Here is a 20,011-nt window from a genome sequence, read left to right on the forward strand (position 1 = left end):
CTATTCTCCTCACAGAGCTACAATTCTCAGAGTTCCCTGGGAAGAGGGATTGATTGTTAAATCACTCTGAGAATTGTAGCTCTGTGAGGGGAATAGGGGTCCCCAACAACTCTCAGCAGCCTTAACAGACTACAGCCCTGAGGATTCTTTGGGAGAAGTCATGACTGTTTAATAAGCCTTCTTGGCTTATTAAAGCTTGCTGAGGAGGTTTGACAGAGTGGATCCAGGGTGTGGTCAATGCAACACTGCGGGAGGGAGTGGTTCCAGCCACCTTGAAAGAGGCGGTGATTCGATCACTCCTGAAAAAGCCCACCCTGGACCCATTGGTTTATGACAACTACCGACCGGTTGCAAATACCCCCTTTTTAGGGAAGGAGATTGAGAGGGTTGTGGTGCAGCAATTGCAAGTACTCTTGGATGAAACAGATTATCTTGACCCATTGCAGTCTGGGTTCAGGCCTGGTTATGGGACTGAATCAGCCTTGGTTGCCCTGATGGATGACCTTTATCGGGAGAAGGACAGGGGGAGTGCAACCCTGTTATTCTTACTTGATTTCTCAGTGGCTTTTGATACCATTGACCATGGTATCCTTCTGGGCTGACTTAGCGAGATGAGTATTGGTGGCACTGTTTTACAGTGGTTCCAATCCTATCTCCAAGGCCGCTCTCAGAGAATAGCATTGGATGACTGTCTTTCGGCTCCCTGGCAGTTGTGCTGTGGGGTGCTGCAGGGTACCATCTTGTCCCCCATGCTGTTTAACATCTCTTGGGAGCAGTCATCAGGAGGTTTGGGGCGAGGTGTCAGCAGTATGCTGACGATACCCAGCTCTATTTCTCCACAACATCTGAATCGGGAGAGGTCTTGCAAGCCCTGGACCGGTGCCTGGACTCAGTGGTGGGTTGGATGAGGGCCAATAAACTGAGCCTGAATCCTAGCAAGATGGAGGCGCTGTGGATTGGTGGTTCCCAAGATTGGATAATTGGTCAGTTGCCTGCTTTGGATGGAGTCGTACTACCTCTGAAAGAGCAGGTCCGTAGTCTGGATCCATCTTTGTCGCTAGAGGCCTAGGTGACCTCAGTGGCTAGGAGTGCCTTTTACCAGCTTTGGCTGATAAGACAGCTACAGCTGTTTCTGGACCAGGATAGCCTGACCACTGTTGTCCATGCACTGTTAACCTCTAGGCTGGAATTCTGTAATGTGCTCTATGTGGGGCTGCCCTTGAGGTTGGTCCAGAAGCTGCAGCTGGTGCAAAATGCAGCAACAAAACTGCTCACAGGGGCAGGGTATCGCCAACATGTCACCCCGCTGCTGAAAGAATTGCACTGGCTGCCCATTTACTACTGGGCCAAGTTCAAGGTTCTAGTTTTGGTGTACAAAGCCCTATACAGCTTTTAATATGTTTTATTTAATAATATGTTTTAACCCTTTAAAAAAAAAGATGTTTTTAAAGCTTTTTTTAAAAAATGTTTTTAACGTTGTTTTGTTTTAATGTATTTTAAAGTCTTTTTATGATGTGTTTTTAGCGTTTATGTTTGCCGCCCTGGGCTCCTGCTGGGAGGAAGGGCAGGATATAAATCAAATAATAAATAAATAATAATAAATAAAGTGGTATAATACTGCTTTAAATATACAGTGCAGATGGGTCCCAATTGGTCACAGCTTACAGTAGAATTTTACAGGGCTGTGGAGTTGGTACGCCAAACCTTCAACTCTGACTCCTCTATTTTTCTACTGTCTGACTCCGACTCCACCCAAAATTGCTTCCAATTCCACAGCCCTGGAAAGGGCTGTAAATGTCTTTTTAAATTGGAGGCTCTCGTCCAGAACCTAAGCAGTTTAGATAGAATATAACCAAAGTTTCAGTAACATAGGATGACAATGCCTGTAAATATAGTCATGAAGCTGTCTAATGTGTGCTTGATAAAAGCCAAACCCAGAACCATGGCGAGGGGGGAGAAAGAGAGAAAAGGAAAAAATATATATACTTGCACAGTTCAATCATCATATGATCTCAGTGATGCTTTTGTGGGTTTAGCATTGTGCTGAAGGCCCTGGAGGTGGAATGTCTAAAAAAGAACTTCAGCTGGGCCCTGTACAAAGAAGCAGTCTAATTAGCCATCTACATTGGCCCAAATAAGAAAAGAAACTTATACAGAACATTTTCTGTAGCAGAAAGTGAAAGGCATGTGAACTTGTAAGCACCAGGCATTTGTACATCAGCTTGGAAACAGACAGCTCATGTGCTTCTAGCAGTTCAGATAATCCACTTAAGTGCAGAAATCATCTTTTCCACGAGTCCGTTACTGCTTTCAACCTGTCTCACTGTACAGCATCTAAAGAAACTGAAGATATGTGCAATGTAACTGGGGGGAAAAAGAATGTCTTGCCTGTTTTTCAATTTGGAGATTTGTTTTACCTATGCACTGAACACAAGAACAGCCCTGCTAGCCCAGACTGAGGGTCCATCTAGTTTAGTATCCTGGCTTTGACCAGACAAATGCTTCTGAGGAGCCCACAAAGAACACATAATGGTGACACCTCTTCCCTCCAGTACATATGTCTCTAGCATTTAGTATTCAGAGGTATGCACTCTCTGAATGTGAAGGTTCCATTTAGCCATCATGGCTGATAGAAGATGAGAGATCTTAATCTGCCATGAATGCCATAATCTGCCAGTTTGTTTCTGGGTCCAGTTCAAGGTGCTCACATTAGTGTTTAAAGCCCTAAATGGCTTAGATCCCAAATATCTGAAACACCACCTCCTTCCCTACAGAGCCTCTTGGATAGCTCCACCACTCTCGGAAGCTCGTGGGATGGTAGCCCGGGAGAGGGCATTCTCTGTGTCAACCCCTAAGCTGTGGAACTCCCTCCCCACCAAGGTGCGTCTGGCAACTTCACTGTATAATTTTCAGCAAATGCTGAAGGTGCACCTCTTCACCCTGGCCTTCGACACCTGAGATGGATAATGATAGCGAGGGATATGTGTGTGTTTCGAAACTAGCCTACTGTTGTTATGTGCCTCCAAGTCGACTACAACTTATGGCGACCCTATGAATCAGAGACCTCCAAGAGCATCTGTCGTGAACCACCCTGTTCAGATCTTGTAAGTTCAGGTCTCTGGCTTCCTTTATGGAATCAATCCATCTCTTCTTTGGCCTTCCTCTTTTTCTACTCCCTTCTGTTTTTCCAAGCATTATTATGTTTTCTAATGAATCAGGTCTTCTCATGATGTGTCCAAAGTATGATAACCTCAGTTTAATCATTTTAGCTTCTAGTGATAGTTTTGGTTTAATTTGTTCTAACATCCAATTATTTGTCTTTTTTGCAGTCTATGGTATCTGCAAAGCTCTTCTCCAACACCACCTTTCAAATGAGTTGATTTTTCTCTTATCAGCTTTTTTCACTGTCCAACTTTCACATCCATACATAGAGATCGGAAATACCATGTGTTCAGTGATACATATTTACATTTGAGGACCTTTTCTAGTTCTCTCACAGCTGTCCTCCCTAGTCCTAGCCTTCTTCTGATTTCTGGACTATAGTCTCCATTTTGGTTAATGACTGTGCCAAGGTGTTGATAATTGACAAGTTCAATGTCCTCATTGTCAACTTTAAAGTTACATAAATCTTCTGTCGTCATTACTTTAGTCTTTCTGATGTTCAGCTGTAGTCCTGCTTTTACCTCTGGTAAAATTTCCCTTTGTTGCTCTGCCCGCTTTTGAGCCCCACCCAACACTAGCATGCACTCCCTCCCCTCCAAGAAGGTTGCCCAGAAGGAAATGCTGTCCTCAGGCTGAAAAAGGCTCTCTACCCCTTTAACATATGGTATAGTTAACTCATCAGATTTCAAGAAAACCAAGGAGGTCTCCACAAGATCAGAAATTTCTATTTCAGGCCAACTCAGTTTATGACATACTATAATAGGTGTTTTAATCAGAATATTCCTCAGGCATTATTATATTATAAGGAAATTGGCTCCACTGAGTCCACAAAGACAAGGTAGCTCATCACAATGCAGCCTGCCATGGAGCTGGGCAGGAAATCAAGTGAAGAGGAACAGGGGTTGCCTCTCCCACAGGGGCACACTTTTCATTTGAATAATCCTGCACAGTGGAGTGGCAACCCAATCCAGGGATCCCCTCCTCCACTACAGGCAAATAAGATATTTTACTATATACTGGATGCTCTGATAAGCCAGCTCTTGGTTTAACACATAAGAGTTTCAATTCCTATTAATGATTTATAACCATATAAAACATTATCAGATCAAGTATATTCCCCAAAGTGCATTGTCTGAGGCTTCATGATGCAGCCATCTTGCTGAAACTAAGCCGGTCTGAGTCTGATCAGTGCCTGGAAGATGGAAGATTGTCAGCCTGGGGAGCACACAATGGAACTTTTAGGCTCCATAATGGAAGAAGGGTGGGATCATGTTCAGCATAATTTTGGATTAGAGGATGGATGCATGGATGGAGAATATATGAGGAATTAGGCTTCCAGTCAACTAACTATAGCACCCAAAGCCAGATGATAATGAGATACTTTATTGGGGGGGTGTTCCTATCCCTAACTCCCATCTTCTTCTCTACCAGGCCCAGGACACACAAAAATGGGCAATGTGGCCACATTTAAAAAGAAGGTCACATTGTCTCTTTCCACTAGGATCCTGCCATACCCTATGTTCCACCTCCTGATCAGATGATCAGTTCTTGTTCATGGGGCAGGAAAAGGTCCTCTTTTGACAAAGGAATCAGCAACACATAAGAATTTTACAAGGCCAAGACAGGGAGTGAGATTGGGAATTTCCAGATAAAAATTGAACATAGCAGGTAGGTCCACATGTCTGGAGGTTTATTCTAAGTACTTGGGATAAATGGTCAATAAACTCTGGTCATACTTCCTGTTCCCCATGTAAGCAGCACATCTACTGCGACAGAATATACATGCACGTTTACGAGAAGTAGCCAGCTGCCTCCCTCCATAGGCGCCAATGCAAACTGAGTTAGAGAAAATGCATCTCTTGAGAACTGTCTTGCATTCTTACAAATTCAAGCCAGTTTCACAGTTTCTGAAAGGATACAGCCAATAGGTATTACAAACAAGTAATTTTCAGTCCTGGGTTATGTTTAATTACAGTTAAGCCCATCTATCACTTTTCATTGCACTCATAATAATTCTGTCATTTTTATCCAAACTTACCCTGCTCATAAAATGCAACCCTATTTTATATTAGAAGAATTTACCAGGCACTACAGGGCACCAGCTGTCAAGAACTACTCATACACAAAACTCATTCAGTGAGCTGAGGTTGTGACAGAGCAGCAGAGTTGTGATCGATAGGTATTCCAGCACTGACTTTAATATTCTGCTGTGATGGATTTTCTATGGTGCTGTTTGCAAAATAATTTTTGCATCCTTCTTAAAAACACAGAGATCTTCCTGGTCTCCTTACTACACAGGGGGAATTCAACTCCCCAAGACTGCCCCATCCTTCCATATGAAAAATCTAGCTTCCAAAAAGCTGGCGCAGTGCTATGCAGCACAACCACAGTAAGGGTATATCTGTTATATGCAGCTGGGTGCTAGTCGGTTGGCACTGACCCATGACAGGGCCTTCTCAGTGGCAGTTCCCTGTTTGTGGAATGCCCTCCCTGGCAAGGTGCATCTGTCTTCCTAATTGTTCACATTTTGTTCACCCAAATATTTGATGACTGAAAGATACTGTTCCAGGCAAGATTATAAGATGTGAGGATATGTGACTGTTTTTAGATGCTTTCAATGTTTCTAAGTATATCTAATCTTTAAGTGTTTTATTTATTTTAACTGCATTGTTTTGCTCCTTTGCTCCTTTAGGAAGAAGGGCAGGATTGAAATTTCATATTATAAATAATACTAATACTAATAATTCAGGTCCACCAGCAGCCATTAGAAACATGTAATTGCAGCATGAAGATTCACGTTGTGGTGGCGCAGATCCATAGAGTGTTCATTACAGCCAGTAATCACTTGCCACAAATGACCATATTTTTGGCAGCTTTCATGTGGTGATGTCAAGCCCCAGGTGACCCAGGGGGGCCGGGATCAGGAGATGGGAGGGGGCCCGGGGGCCCTTCCCGACGCAGAGTGACTCTGGGGGGGAGCTAGTCGAGGGCATACCCCCAGCTCTGCAGATGGGAGAGATGTCAGATGTGGAGGATGCTCCTGAAGATCTGGGGGGAGGAGACATGACCAACCACTCTCTGATTCCCACAGGAAATTCGCCTGTCACGTGGAGACCCCTCCCTTGCCAAGCACCCCAGGAGATCCATTGGAGCAAGACCTCACACACGTCAACTCCACCACCACCCCAGGATTCCTTATCTGGCCCTTCAAACGCTTCCCTGCCAGAAACATCTCCTCCCTCTTCAATGGAGCCAGCACCTGAGGAGTCTAGACTGTCCGATGAGCAGACGTGTGCACGCCCTCTGTCACCTCGTGCACGCTGCCAAGAAAAGAGGCTTGGCCAGAGGGAGGTTCCACGCAGGAGTCAGAGATTACGGGCTAAAACCTTTCCTACTTAAGCCTGCGTCCCCCCTGATGTGGGTGCTGAGTCAACTCTCCTTACATGCTGCAGAGTAAGCCTGAGTAGTTTAGTTAGGGATTACAGTGAGCCAGTGAGCGAAATCTATGAGACGCCTTGCCTTCAATGTTACTCTAATAAAACAGGAATTAATTCCAGTCTCGCCTTCATTTCATGATTCTCACTCTGGGCAGGACAGGTGGTTCTACTATGGGCTCTGGACTGAAGATATTTCAGGAGATTAAGTACATCTTTCAGTATTATTGTCCAAGAAATCCCACTGTTACAATAGCTGAATGAACAACATGCAATCATTAATAAAGTAGCAAACCGGTATTCTGAAATATCTGGAACAGTCACCATGAAGTTGATTTATGCCTGCTGCTGACAAGAGCCCAGAAGGAAAAGATAAATTTTGGGAGAAACTATTTGTTTTGTTTGAACCCACCTCCACACTTTTGATTACAGCCATCACTGGAGATTCTGACTCAACACTTCACCTATACTTTAATCAAGACGTTTTCAGATTTTCCAACAGAGTTGGACGGTCCACTCTACCATGGCAAGTCCCTGCTATACCCTGGTCTGCATGACACTTAAGACCTATTTGCATCATATTAACACAAGAAATTTACTACTTTTTTAAAATTAGCATTCTCAGGATGTTGGAATTCTATGTTTTTCCCACTTGTATGCAATCACTGAATACATATCGCCTTGACTATACCAACAGCATCTACAGAAGATGCCTGCCCAGCCTTTTAGAAGCAGTTCCACCACTTCTCTAGAAAGCTTCTTCCATAGTTTAACTGCTTTTGGCTAGAATTCCCCCATCTCCTTAACAAAAAATATTACCATAAAATACGTATGTATTATATTTATTGTATGTTAATATTTATATATGATGTATTATTTCATCTTAGAATTTATATAGCACTTTTGTGTGTTCAAAGCCCATTACAAGGTAATTATGTGATCTATACAATAACCTTGTAAAGCAGAGTAACTATTGTCCTCTTCCCCCCCCCCGCCCCGCCCCCAAGATTAAAAACGGAAGGCTGAAGGCTTAGGGAATGAGGGCTTGCCGAACCCCACCCCCCTCTCCTGGGCAGAGATAGGAAACCTGTAGTCCTCCAGATGTTGTTGGACTCTCATGCTGATGGGGGAGAATATCCGCTAAATCGGACTTAGTACTGGATTCCAAATGAATTCGACAGTCTGCTATCTTTTCAGATGGCACTGATTTCTTGCAGTGAGTTGCGGCTGTAATTGGCACGGTTTCCCCCCCCCCCAATTTTATGTAATTATCTTAGTAATTTCATCTACGTTTATGCATTCATAACAGTGTGTAGCTGTGATAAATAGAAAGAAAGAAATCATGTAGAACACCGTGATCATTTACATAAGCATTTATGTTAAAAAGTACACTTTTTTTTCACAACCAAGAAAACCATCAGCGGATCGAATTGGCAAGTGCCAAAGCAAGTGGGAACAAAAAAGGGAGGATCGGGATGGAACAACGGACTATCGCAATACAAGCAGATAGGCAGCAAACCCAATCCCTAATGGGAGCTGAAGTCCAGTAACATCTGGGGGGCCACAAGTTCCCCATTTGTTTAAAACTGTTAATATTGTGTTTCTGAATTGCTATAATTCACCCTGGAACCTTATGGTGAAGTGTGGATAAGAAATCAAATAAATAGTATTCCCTGCCCCAAGAAGTTCATGGCAGAGTAGAGAGTCAGGAACGTCCAAACACAGCCTCAGCACTACAACAGATCTTGCTGTACTTAAACTTAAAGGCTTTGCTTCTTGTCCTGTTCAAAGTGCAATTATCCTCTCTCCCCCCTTTCTCACATCACCCTTTATTGTCCATTTAGCCTCTTTTCATATAGTTGGACTTCTAATTCACAGGTGAACGAGGCTCACATGGAGGGTGGGTTGTCAGGAGCCACATGCCTGTGGGCACAACCATTCACACTCATGGGGATGTTCTCCACATCACATTTGTAATCCCCTCTACCAACAACCATTTGGCAGGCTGAGAAAATGCAATTTACATGGGGAGGCAGCATGTGGGTTTGAGGGAACGCAAACTTATCAGGGAGGCAGCATAATTTGACAATAGGGGAATCCAGGGGCACCCATGTGGACCACGGTAAAGGCCTTCAAGGACTGCATGTAGCCTGTGGTGCATAGGTTGCCCACATGTGTCCTAGATCACTGTTCTTCAACTTCAGGTCCCCATATGTTGTTGGGACTACAACTCCCATCTTCACTGACCATTGGGCTAAGCTGGCTAGGGATGATGGGAGTTATAGTCTAACAACATCTTGGGGCCCAAAATTGAAGAATACTAGCCCCTTTTGTCATCAACTCTTTTGTCTCACTGATTTCAGTGGAACTTCCTTGCTAGGAAGGAAACTTCAGGATCTCCGCTTTGATCACAAAGCTCAGCACTAACTGTATCATATCTGCTTTACCACATATACCTGAAGCTCAGGATAACATTTCATGTATCTGAGGAAGTGGACTGTGGTCCACAAAAGCCAAAGGCATAATATTTGTTTTAGTCTTTAAGGTGCCACAAAACTCTTGTTTTTACCTCAATTAAATAGAAAACTCGCAAGCCATTGGTCTAAACCAGTCATCTATTCATGATTTATTTAGTAGGACTTTTAAATTATTTATTTCTAACAGTGTTGGCTGGAATCCAGAGGAGAACCTGGATTTTTAAAAGGAGACAAGTACATGATGGGATAATGGTTTCATCAGGTTACTACAATTTTTAGAACCAGATCAGGGATCAATAACTTATTATTTTTTAAAAAAAACATTTATGTAGAGCCCACAGTGCATCAAGTAGCATGATTTCAAAGCAAAGCCTACTCTTTAAATAATGACCAGGGCTTAGCTGTAACTAAGCTATAAAGCAATTATTCTTTGCTTGAAAAATGTTTGATTCAAAAACAAAAAACAGAGGTGTTTTTAAAAAATATATATATTTATATATATATATATATATTTATATATATATATATTCTTCTGAGATCAATCATCTTGACTCATATAGGTAGAGCCAGGAGGACCATTTTTCTCATGTTTTGCTGTGCAATTTGTTTGATCGCTTCCTAGTTCTTTGCACTGAGGAACTAACATCCAAACCAACTCATAATGTAGAAAACAAGAGCCACAGTAACATCTGTTCACACAGAACACTTCCTACAAATCAAAACACTAGAGGGGAGGGTTGCAAAAACGTTGCAGATGGGTCGCCAAGCTGTTGCAACCTGGGACAACACAGCATTAGTAGTTTTCATGTCTTGGATTCATAGATGGAACCAACATGTACATTTAAAACACAGACAAAACAAAATGCAACCAGATGCTTAGAACAGGAAACCGTATTAACTATGGTGGGTTAAGGGAGAATAAATATTCCATGGGCAGGGCAGAATATTTCCCACACTTTAACAATGTGTTGGGTTGTGTTCAATGTAGTGCTAAGGAAGGGCGCAGGGAGAGAGGAGTTCCGCTGCAGTAGTGGAAATCCTTACAGTGGTTTCTGCTAGCGCTATGAGTTAGCTGAATGTGGCCCACTATATTTAGATTCACAGCCTGCCCCATCTTGAAGGCTCAGACAGTTAACAAATGCAAGTGTCAGCAAAACAGATTAAGGTTTATCAAAGTCAGATTTGCTCAGCTTTAACATCAAGCCCTGTAAGTCAATGTAATAAAAGCAAATGATGTATACACACACACACGCACACACAAAGCCAAGAGTGCCACTGTTGTCTAATTAGGGTTACCATCCACCTAGTTTAACCCACATCCCACCTCCTCCACCACCTTACACCCTATAATTAAATCCTTTGCTGCCAATTAAGTCTTTAGCATTAGGCTCACCCTCTAGACACACATATCCAATCCATTTATGGTCATTTCAGATACTTCAAAAGCAACAGGATATCGAACCCAAAATATAACTTTGGATCATAGCAAGCAATTAGTGAAGCATCAGATTAAGAACACAACTCACCATACGTTTATATGGCAGCTCTGCTCCTCTTAAAGCCACAGTTCTCATCTGGAATTAACAGGCATCTTGTGCTTTATCCATCCTATTGCCTGGGTTGCCAATTGAGCAAGAACAGTGACTTTGACCGAAGTAGCACTTCCAACATTCTGCAAAGAAATACTCTTATCAGATGCACATAGGAAAGTGCCAACTTCTGCAAACAGCACATGGCTAATGGAAAGGAGGCCAGTGAGTGACCAGAGATACTCAGCTTTCTAGAACTATGACCAAAAGAGGCTGGAACTGCAGAGGCTCAGAGCTGGCAAATAAAATTCTAAGATTCACAAGACTCCCCCTTACTCTGATGTCATCCTGTATGTCTCCCTAACAAGTATCACCAATTAATTACACAATCCATTTATTCCTTTAACTTCTTCCCACTTAACGCAGCTGACTACATTTAGCAACGACTACTTAAATATACCAGTTTCCCCAAGGACAGACAGATACTGGTTAGCCATGATAGCTAACAGTTAATGGAATCTACATATTTAGAAATAGTGCAAATGTAACGGCAGCCCATCAGCCTCTTTAAATGAAGAAAAACAATTTCCAAAGGGAGCAGAGAGGTTGCACGAGACAAGTCTTTCTTACAGGATAAAGCGCTTGGGCCAATTTGGAGCAGGAAAACAGTAAATAGGGACAGAGTTAAGCAGCCTCCCTCTTGTTACCCCCAGCAGGAATGGTTTTTTACTCATTTAAATTAGTCCTTTATCAAGATTACATACATATGGTTGTGCGTAATATGTATTTCGAGCCACCAAGTATTGTGTCTATATGCTAGATGCAATGCTAAACTACTAGATCAAGGGTGGTTAACCTTTTTGGACTGCATTCACCCTTGGTCCACGCCCTGGAGATCCACATGTCAGCAGTGGATGTTGCCACCCCATTCTCTTGAATGTGCAGCCATAGCCCTCTCTTAGCTCATCAAACTATGTGTCAGGAAGGAGGAAATTTGCATCCCACTCAGGATGCCTAGTTGATGCACCCCAACGCTGTATCTACTTAATTTCCCCCCCCTTTTTGCCACCACCACCAAACTTGGGGGCCCAGAAAAATGTGCTTGGAAGATTGGATTACGCCCCCTAGGCTGGAATTTAGCAACCCTTGCAATATGTAGTACAATGCATGAAATGTTAATGGGGGGAAAATCAAAGGCATCAAAGATAAGAGTCAAGTAGAACGTTTTTAATATTAGGTATTTTAGGTATTTTTACTTCTTCCTCTAGACTTTCATTTACAAATTACTTTAGAGTGCTTCACAACATTATTCCTTTTTGAGATAAGTATGCAATGTATCCTCTTAAATCTTTCATTTTTCAAGAAAAACTGTTCCAAAGGAAGGGGAAGATTTACTTATGACAAGGGTCATCAACCTTTTTGGACTGGGGGTACATTTTGAGATTTGAGAGAGTGCTGAGGGTGTCAGATGTAAAATGGCTGCTAGGGGGGGACATGGCATAACACAAAATAGCTGGACATCAGCTCCTACATAGCATGAGACACACTTAAGCCTCTTTGCAAGCTTTGGGGAAATGATTCTTTGACATCCACTTATTGTGTAGTAGTATTTGAAGAAAATAACTCCTAGAGAGTGCCTAATCTCAGACAATTAGGTCCACCACAGGAAAGATGCATCCTGGTTGCTAGGTAAAAAGGAAGGGCAAACTATGGATATTCCAAGAGCTACTAAAAAATAAAACAGAAGAAAAAGTGCGTAAAAGGGGAGGGGAAAACAGCAGTTCTTTAGGATCTGAGGAATTCCAATTGCTTGGTGCCCAAACAATTCACATCAATCACAGCTCTGACTTCAGTCACTGGCTAAAAACACTGACAGGTGGAAGCAGCCAGCCTGCTTCATTTCACAGAAATCACTTAGAAGGTACATGCACATATTGCTTCATAACTTTCTTTCTAGGAGGGCTAGAAACTTTTTTTATTTTAAAAGAAAGCTTAGAATCTGGAGCACCTGCTTGAAGGCACCAATGGATTTTCTTTCATGGGTGATATGATGCCTGTGGGTGCCAGGTTGGCAACCTCCAATTTATGAGATTGGGTATTTTACAATCAAAGCTAAACCCTGGGTTTGTTCTCTGGTACCCCCACTGCCATGATTCTTACCTCTACATTATCAACCATTAATTTCTGCCTCTCATCCTACCTGTCCATCTTATGGACTATTATACACATTTATAATATTGAAGGGGAGGATATTTGGAGGAGAGAAACAGCAGGCTGAAAAAGGTTTATTATTTACTTGTATTTAATTAATATAATGCTTCATTTTTCAACAGAACCACTATAAGTGTGTTCCAACTAGAGAGGAATCAAGCAATAAAAATTCTGCATTCAAAATCAAGCAATACTACTAGTAGTAATGAATTATTTCACACATTAAGTAACATAATTAAACAAATCTCTAAACAATGTACACAAGTAAAACAGCTAAGAACCACAAAAGCAAATCATACATAAATTAAAATAATCAAGATATAACAATAATTATATTGTATAACTCAAGAAGTCTCATAAATATTACAAACACACATATAATGAGCAAAATCATATACATACACATCCACATTACACAAAACTAATCTAAAGCACAGAACCCCTACCTACAGTCACTCAACAGTCACACTCTCCTTACACTTACACGCACCACATCATCTGTTCAGTGATCACTTCAATAAAACATTCAAACGTTCAACTAACCAATAATACTGCACAGAAAAGTAGAATTGCTGAATAAGAACAAGTCAGCAGCAACAGAACCCTCCCACACACTCATTTTCACCCTCTCTCTCACCTGGGGCAATACAGACACCCCTCTCCTCATCTCTCACCTAGGGAGATTTAGGCCTCCCCCACCAACAGGTTCTCATCCTGTGGGGAGTCAGGAGTAGCCACCAGCACACCTGATGCTCATCACCTCACAAGCAGCATGTCAGGCAATCAGACAAAATTACATAAAAACCATCTCCCTTAAAAACAATGCTCCCAAAATGAACAAGTTCACAAAGGGGTGCTACCTTCACCCTTGTGGCAACCTCTTCATGGACCACTCCTTGCGGTGCATTGTGGCACCCTGCTTTTTTATCTCTATGGCCAGGAAACAACACTCAGTTGTGCAAAATCCTCTTGATAACTGTCATGCCTCCAGTCTGCTCTGACACAAGTATAGAGCCTCACCAACAGACAAGGACTACTGGGAAATGGGGAGGGCAACAGGTAATAGTCCTCTCCTCCCACGCCCCTTACCTTTCCTCCTCTCCATCTGGCACAAATAAATAAAAAGGCAGTGTTCCTCACTGGGGGGCTGCAGCATCTTACTTTTTTAAGCATCCTCTCTCTCCCCTTACAACTTCTCCAATCTAAGCTCCTCCTTCATTAAGTATCTTTTTCACAACAGACAGCAGTGAGGTAAAGGTGAGGCAAAGCTCAAGGGCCGCATTCCCTAGAGGGCAGCCTTCTGGGGGCTGCATTCTGGTGGTAGGTGGGAGCTAGAGGCAAAAGCAGGCAGGGCCAGAGGCAGAAAAGCGGATGGAGCAAAGGATGAGACTCTTACCTTTGTACAGTTGGCTACATTGCAGACAAGCAGAAGTCAATAGTTTTTTACATCCCCCCTCTCCCCAAAAAACCATCTCTCCAGCCTTCATCCAGGCAAGCAAGAATCACACTGTTTAAGGACATAGTGCAGCATATAAAAACACTTTTAACAGGGTGCAGATCAGAGCCAGAGAGGGATGCAGCATGGAAAGGGTGTATGTGGCCTGAGAAGCAGGCATGGCTTCAGAATCAGGTAGACAGGCCTGAATGCCCCCCTGCCCAAACAGAGGTTCCCCACCCTGGTGTTAGGACTCGTGAATTTTTGGTGTGATGTATAGTTAACTAGTCCCAGAAGCAGCTTCTGGGCAGGAACTGTGGGCAATCTACGTTTCATACAGCACCTAGCATACTACAGGTTTGTCCTTCAGCATGTTTATTGTGCATCTTAATGAAGCTCCCTGCACCAAAGGCTCTTTCTTTCAAACAGTAGCTGCTGATGAAAAGCTCTGTGTTATAAAATAAGCAAGCCAACAATAAAAAGCCAACAGCCATTAAAGAGATTGATAACCCAAACCACCACACAAAGTCCATCACCGAAAAGGCATCATTCCAATGCATAGTCAATTTTTATTTTAAAAAATATTTTTTTAAAAAGGAAAGGCAGGCATCATCTGTTTAAGATTATGAATCCCTCGGAAAACACCTTCTGCCCCAATTGATGGAAGAAAAGTTGCTAAATGCCAACAGCTAGGCAGATGTTTTAGAAAACTGATTCCAGCTGCTTTGCTTGCTGAAAAAGCCAGGGACGTATTTTCAATACAGAAACTGAGTTTATGTTAGCAATGACTCTGCAAAGGTCCTTGCTGCTAATTAGCAAGTAATTTGGGGAATGGAGACTTCATTAAGGGCCCTTTTTCTTTTATCTTAATTTTGTTCAGCAGTTACCAAGTTATCACCCATCATTAAAAATCTCCAGTGCCTAACACAAATCATTTTCAAGTGTAAACACAACCAGTTTTTATCTTTTTGAAAAGTCATTAAGATGAAATTTTAAAATTAAACAAAACCAACGACTTAGGAGTTCTAAGTTGCTCTAATAGAAGAGAAATATTCCCTGCTATTAAAGCTGTTAGTAAAGTGGTTTACTAACAACAGTAATCCCTAGCATCTCAAGGTAGATCTGGGAACTTCCCCTGCATTAAACCCTGAAGAGCTGATGCCAGTCAGTGCAGACGATACTGAACTAGATGGACAAATGGCCTGACTCAATGGAAGATAACTTCTTATGTTCCCAACTGCTATTAAATGAAAGTTATGATCAAGGAAACAGATAGAAAATTGCCGTCATAGAATCCAATCCTAGGCATGTTTACTGGGAAGTAAATGCTACCTAGCTTAATCCCAGGTAAACGTGCATGACAGTCTGAAGATGAAACTGAATTAGAATACAGTTGCGCATGGAATCCTATACAAGCTTACCTGGGAATAAGCCCTATTTAACACATTAGGACTTACAACCCTCCTATGAATTTTTACTCAGAAGTAAGTGAAGCATACATTCATAACATCAAAAGAAACTATTATACAAGCCGAGATCACAATTTCTCCAAATGTAGCAACTAGATTAAAAAATGCTAAATAAAAGTGACAATTCTAAGGGTGTGTTACCCAGACCTTTAACAAGTGAAGTCACTCAAGACATTCAGGAGTTAAGTAAGGAATGGTCATGATGAAGCCTCAAGACTGCGGCCACAACTCCAGCCCCTTTGTACTTCCATACATCTAACAAAACTACCACTCATTCATTGTAATACGCCACTTTACAAATGAGAGCTTGAACAAGAATGCTCAAGAGAAGGAATTGTCTGATTCTGAAGATTGCTCTTTGGGGACTAGAAACAAAGGGGTGACATGCCCTTCTGAGTATCTTAGGGCACCAACCCTCTTTTGTTTTGAATTACCTTATCCTAATGGGAGTTAATCTTCAAAACATGCAATTAAAAATAATTAATAGAAACATGAGTTAAGGCAACTTTATGTACTACTTTAATTATAGTAAAAATGCATGGCTCCCTTGCTTAAATATGGGAAGAAGCTTAAAAAACCCTTCTTTTATCTGTAGCAAGGTATCATGCTGTGTGCACAGGATTGCAGCCATAATGCTGATAGCCAAATGAATTTGCTGTTTTGTATAGCTCAGTATCGCAATGTGACTATTGCAAACCAGAACTCAGATACAAAGTACAACATTGACATTATATTTGCAGTTCCTGCTCTTGTGCACTTAACTAGAGCAGGAGTCCCCAACCTTTTTGGGCCCATGGGGACATCTTGAAATAATAAAAAAAAACCCATTTCACAGAAGAAAAACTGATGATGCTCAGAGCCCCAGCAAAATAGTCCAAACACCTACAAATACATCAAAATGAACACAAACCACACACAAAAAAAGGCAGGCAACATCTTTTCAAACAGGCATGCCCCCCAACCAAATGCAAAAGGCCCATCACAGATAAATAAATGAGGGGGAGAGGGGCTTATTGGGCACCACACTGGAGATCCCAAGCCTAGGATGATAAGAGGCAAAGAGTATGCACTCTAAAAGGCAGGTTGAAGAAGAGAATACTCCCACATTTTCTAACTCCTGTATGACAACCTGTTCACATCCTCTCTTCTGTACAATAGTTCAGTATTCCTTTGTATCTGGACCCTTCCTTTAACAGCAGCCTTTAACAGCAGGTAAATCTTTGCCAGGGAGGGAAATTAACCTATCCTAATTTCTGCATGCCAGGCTGGCGTTAAAGGCACAGGAGCAATGCCAAGAAAAAGGCAACAGCCCAACACATTGTATGCAAACTGAATTCTTATCCCGTTTTAATCTCTCTCTCTTAACTACTATTACTCCTAACTTCCTAAAAAAAAGAGAAAAACTTACAAGCTGACAATGAAGTTATACACCCATACCTAGGAGAGAGGCGAACACAGCATGGGTCTGCTATGTTGATCTCATACCACCTAATGCTACATTGGTTGCTTCAGTATCACAGTCATTTCCATCAATAACAGAAGACACCTAAACAACGGTGTGAAAATTGTTACACAGCAGCATGAATAGGATATTTTCAAACTGCAATTAGCACATCAAGAAGTGCGGACAAATGTAAATGCAGGTTCCAAAGGCACGCACACACACTTCCTCACGTATCAAGAGATGGCACAGAGCACATAGCTATTCGTATCGGGAATTCTTACATCTGCTGAAAAACTGAACTCAGGACCACAATGGGAGTTTTCTCAAGAAAGGATGGGAAAGGGGACAGAGAGACCAAGGGCGAGGTTTTAGGTTCTAGGCTAGCCAAAAGGAACTGAAATAATTGGATTGGGGTTTTTAAAAAAGCAGGATTTTTTTTAAAGGTTCTTTACCAACAAACATAATGCCATGAATATTGCTATTTATTGCCATTTCAATTCCGATGCCACTGTCGTCAACCCTTTAAAGGAGGACGACCCAGGCGAAAGAAACCCGCATTCTCAGCAGTCAAATCTTCACGAGCCACTTGCATGGATGATGTTCACCCTTCTTTTGCACCAAACTCTCAGAAAACTCATCAGCTGCCCCCAATGTTACCAAGGAAGCAGTTAGGTAGAACGCTCCAGGGCCGGCCGATCGGGGAGGCGGGAGGAAAAGAGCGGAAGACGGAAAGTCTTCGTTTTCACCCACCCGTCAGCCAGTGGCAGTGCAAAAGCGAATTGAAGCGAGCTCCCTCGCTACCGGCTGGAGTTCAACTAGCCCTTGTCACATTGCTAGTTCCCAGATTTCTCTCCCCCCCCCTTACCGGATTTAGGAGGATATCTGTAGATGGAATTAGACGGGACATCCACCTCTTCCACTCCTGCGTTCTGCCTGCTGGTTAGCGCTCCCATGCTTCAACCGTAGTATTAGAGGGCATCCGGCGAGGGGGGGGATAGAAAAGAGAGAGTTCTTCCTAGCTTGCACCTTTGCAAAGTGAGGAGAGACAGAAAGCGAGGACACAGGCGCGCGCGCGCGCGCGCACAGGTCAGCCGCTGTCTCCTGCAACTGCGCTGCTGGTCCCTCACTGGAGAAGCTGCCGCATTGACTTGCCTGCTGCTGCCCCCAGGGGGGTGGCGGTGCCTGCTACTACTGCTGCTGCTACCAAGCAGGGGACAGAGACAGCCATTCTCCCTTCTTCTCTCTCCCCATCTCTTTCTCCCCCTTCCCGGGAGTAGTTAATCAACCTGGGGATAGTTTAGACGAGCTGAGCTAATAGGAATCCCTTATGGACCATTGCTGGAGGAAGAAGCCGGGGTTACGCGCATCATGCACTGCCAGCTTTAGGCTGGCGGCTGCGGTCGCTGCTACAAATGTAGAAGGCAACCTCAGCAGCGACGGCAGCAGCATCCCCTCTCTCACTGTAGCAGCTTTGCAAGGAGCTGGGCGCTGCCTTGACGTTAGCGGCAGCTCTGCTCTTCAGCCAATGGAGGTTGCCTGCAAAGCAGCCGGGGGCGCCTCCTGCTGCTGCTTGATCCGCTCGCGGCCCCAGCAACTCCCTGGCACGTGGCCTGGGGAAAGGGGGAGCAGCAAAGGCGGTGGTGATAGTGCTGCTGTTGCCGCCTTCGGCCACTTGCCCAAGTTCACCGTGACAGAACGCTTTGCTGGAGTAAAAGGCGGTGTTTAATAAGCGCCTTCAGTAGTCACAGACCTGCCTGCTCCATCAAAAAACAAAATGGGGAGGGAAAGTTTTGCGGGGCTACTAACCCCGCCTGCCTCCCTTCATTTTCCGCAGGAGAGGCTGGTTAAACTTGGCTAAGGCTGCAATCCGATACATGTCTCCTCAGGAGTCTGCTCCTTTGGGTTCACTGGGACTTACTCTCAGATAAGTGTGTATGGGATTGCAGCCTAGTTTATTTTCAAGATGCTGCGCCAGGCCTCAGGCCGCTCCGATTGGGAGCAGTAGGCTCGCTAGCCTGGGGGTCACAGCCCGAGACTGTCTATCCTTGTTTGCTCTGAAATAAGGCCAGTGGTGGTGCAGTTAGGAAATTTACTTAATGGTCTTACACACAGACACGCTTTCTTTGGCAATACGTATTAATTAGCGTACTTGAGGGGGTAGACTACTCACGCTGTGTTTCGGGGCCTTGCTCATCCTGCCTAGTCGACCTCTAGACTTCCGCCCCAACGTCCTGGTCGGGCGGCATCAGTGAGAACTCCCATTTTGTTCAATGGGACATTTTGAGTAAAATCCGTTACGATTTTTCCCTAAGCACCACAGTCCTATGCATACTTATTCAAAAAGGCACACTTGATTTCAGCTTGACTTGCCTTCTGATATGGGTACTTAAGAGTGCAGCTGGCCACTGATCTGGCCAGGCTCTTACACCATTGACAGCAGGGCGACAAGCAGGCTAAGTTTTTCCTGTCACAGGAGCCCTGTAAAAGGGGGAGGGGGAGTTAAAATTGCATCCTTAGTGTACAGTTCAGAGGTTGGGAGCTTGACATTTCAGGGTTGATCTGATATTAAAAATCAGGGTCCAAGGCAGAGTCTTAGTTCAAAGTTACCAAAAGCATAGGCGGAGAGGCCACACATCCAATATTGACTGGGATTGGGGTAGAATTCATGGAAGTCAGACTGCCTCCAAGTAGGCCAGATCCTGCTGCAGTTCTGATTCCTCATTACTGTATCTGACGCAACCTTACTTCAAGGTTGTCTATTATTCTTGCAAAATCGTGGAGGACAGGTGAAGTGTCGGATGACGAGGAGGGATAACGTTGTCCCTATCTTCAAAAAGGGCAAAAAGTGTT

General features: G+C 43.3%; 1 protein-coding gene across 10 annotated transcripts in view; it reads right to left on the reverse strand.

The window, feature by feature from the left end:
* The window catches only part of RNF157 (ring finger protein 157), a 132,646-nt gene that overhangs the window by 103,312 nt on the left and 9,323 nt on the right, over positions 1 to 20,011 (reverse strand). For 2 of the 10 annotated variants that reach the window (XM_061616279.1, XM_061616278.1), the window contains exon 1: positions 18,027 to 18,948. The exons of 1 other annotated variant lie outside the window; for it this stretch is intronic. In XM_061616279.1, the coding sequence (XP_061472263.1) occupies positions 18,027 to 18,114 (88 nt within the window). In that variant the 5' untranslated portion in view covers positions 18,115 to 18,948. Of the gene's footprint in view, positions 1 to 10,599; positions 10,693 to 17,613; positions 17,863 to 17,911; positions 17,969 to 18,026; positions 18,951 to 19,331; positions 19,436 to 20,011 lie in introns of those variants that run through there. 7 more of the 10 variants (XM_061616285.1, XM_061616276.1, XM_061616277.1 and 4 more) reach the window with 7 other exon arrangements.

Source organism: Rhineura floridana, chromosome 3 (assembly GCF_030035675.1).
Source record: "Rhineura floridana isolate rRhiFlo1 chromosome 3, rRhiFlo1.hap2, whole genome shotgun sequence".
Taxonomy (NCBI): Eukaryota; Metazoa; Chordata; class Lepidosauria; order Squamata; family Rhineuridae; genus Rhineura; species Rhineura floridana.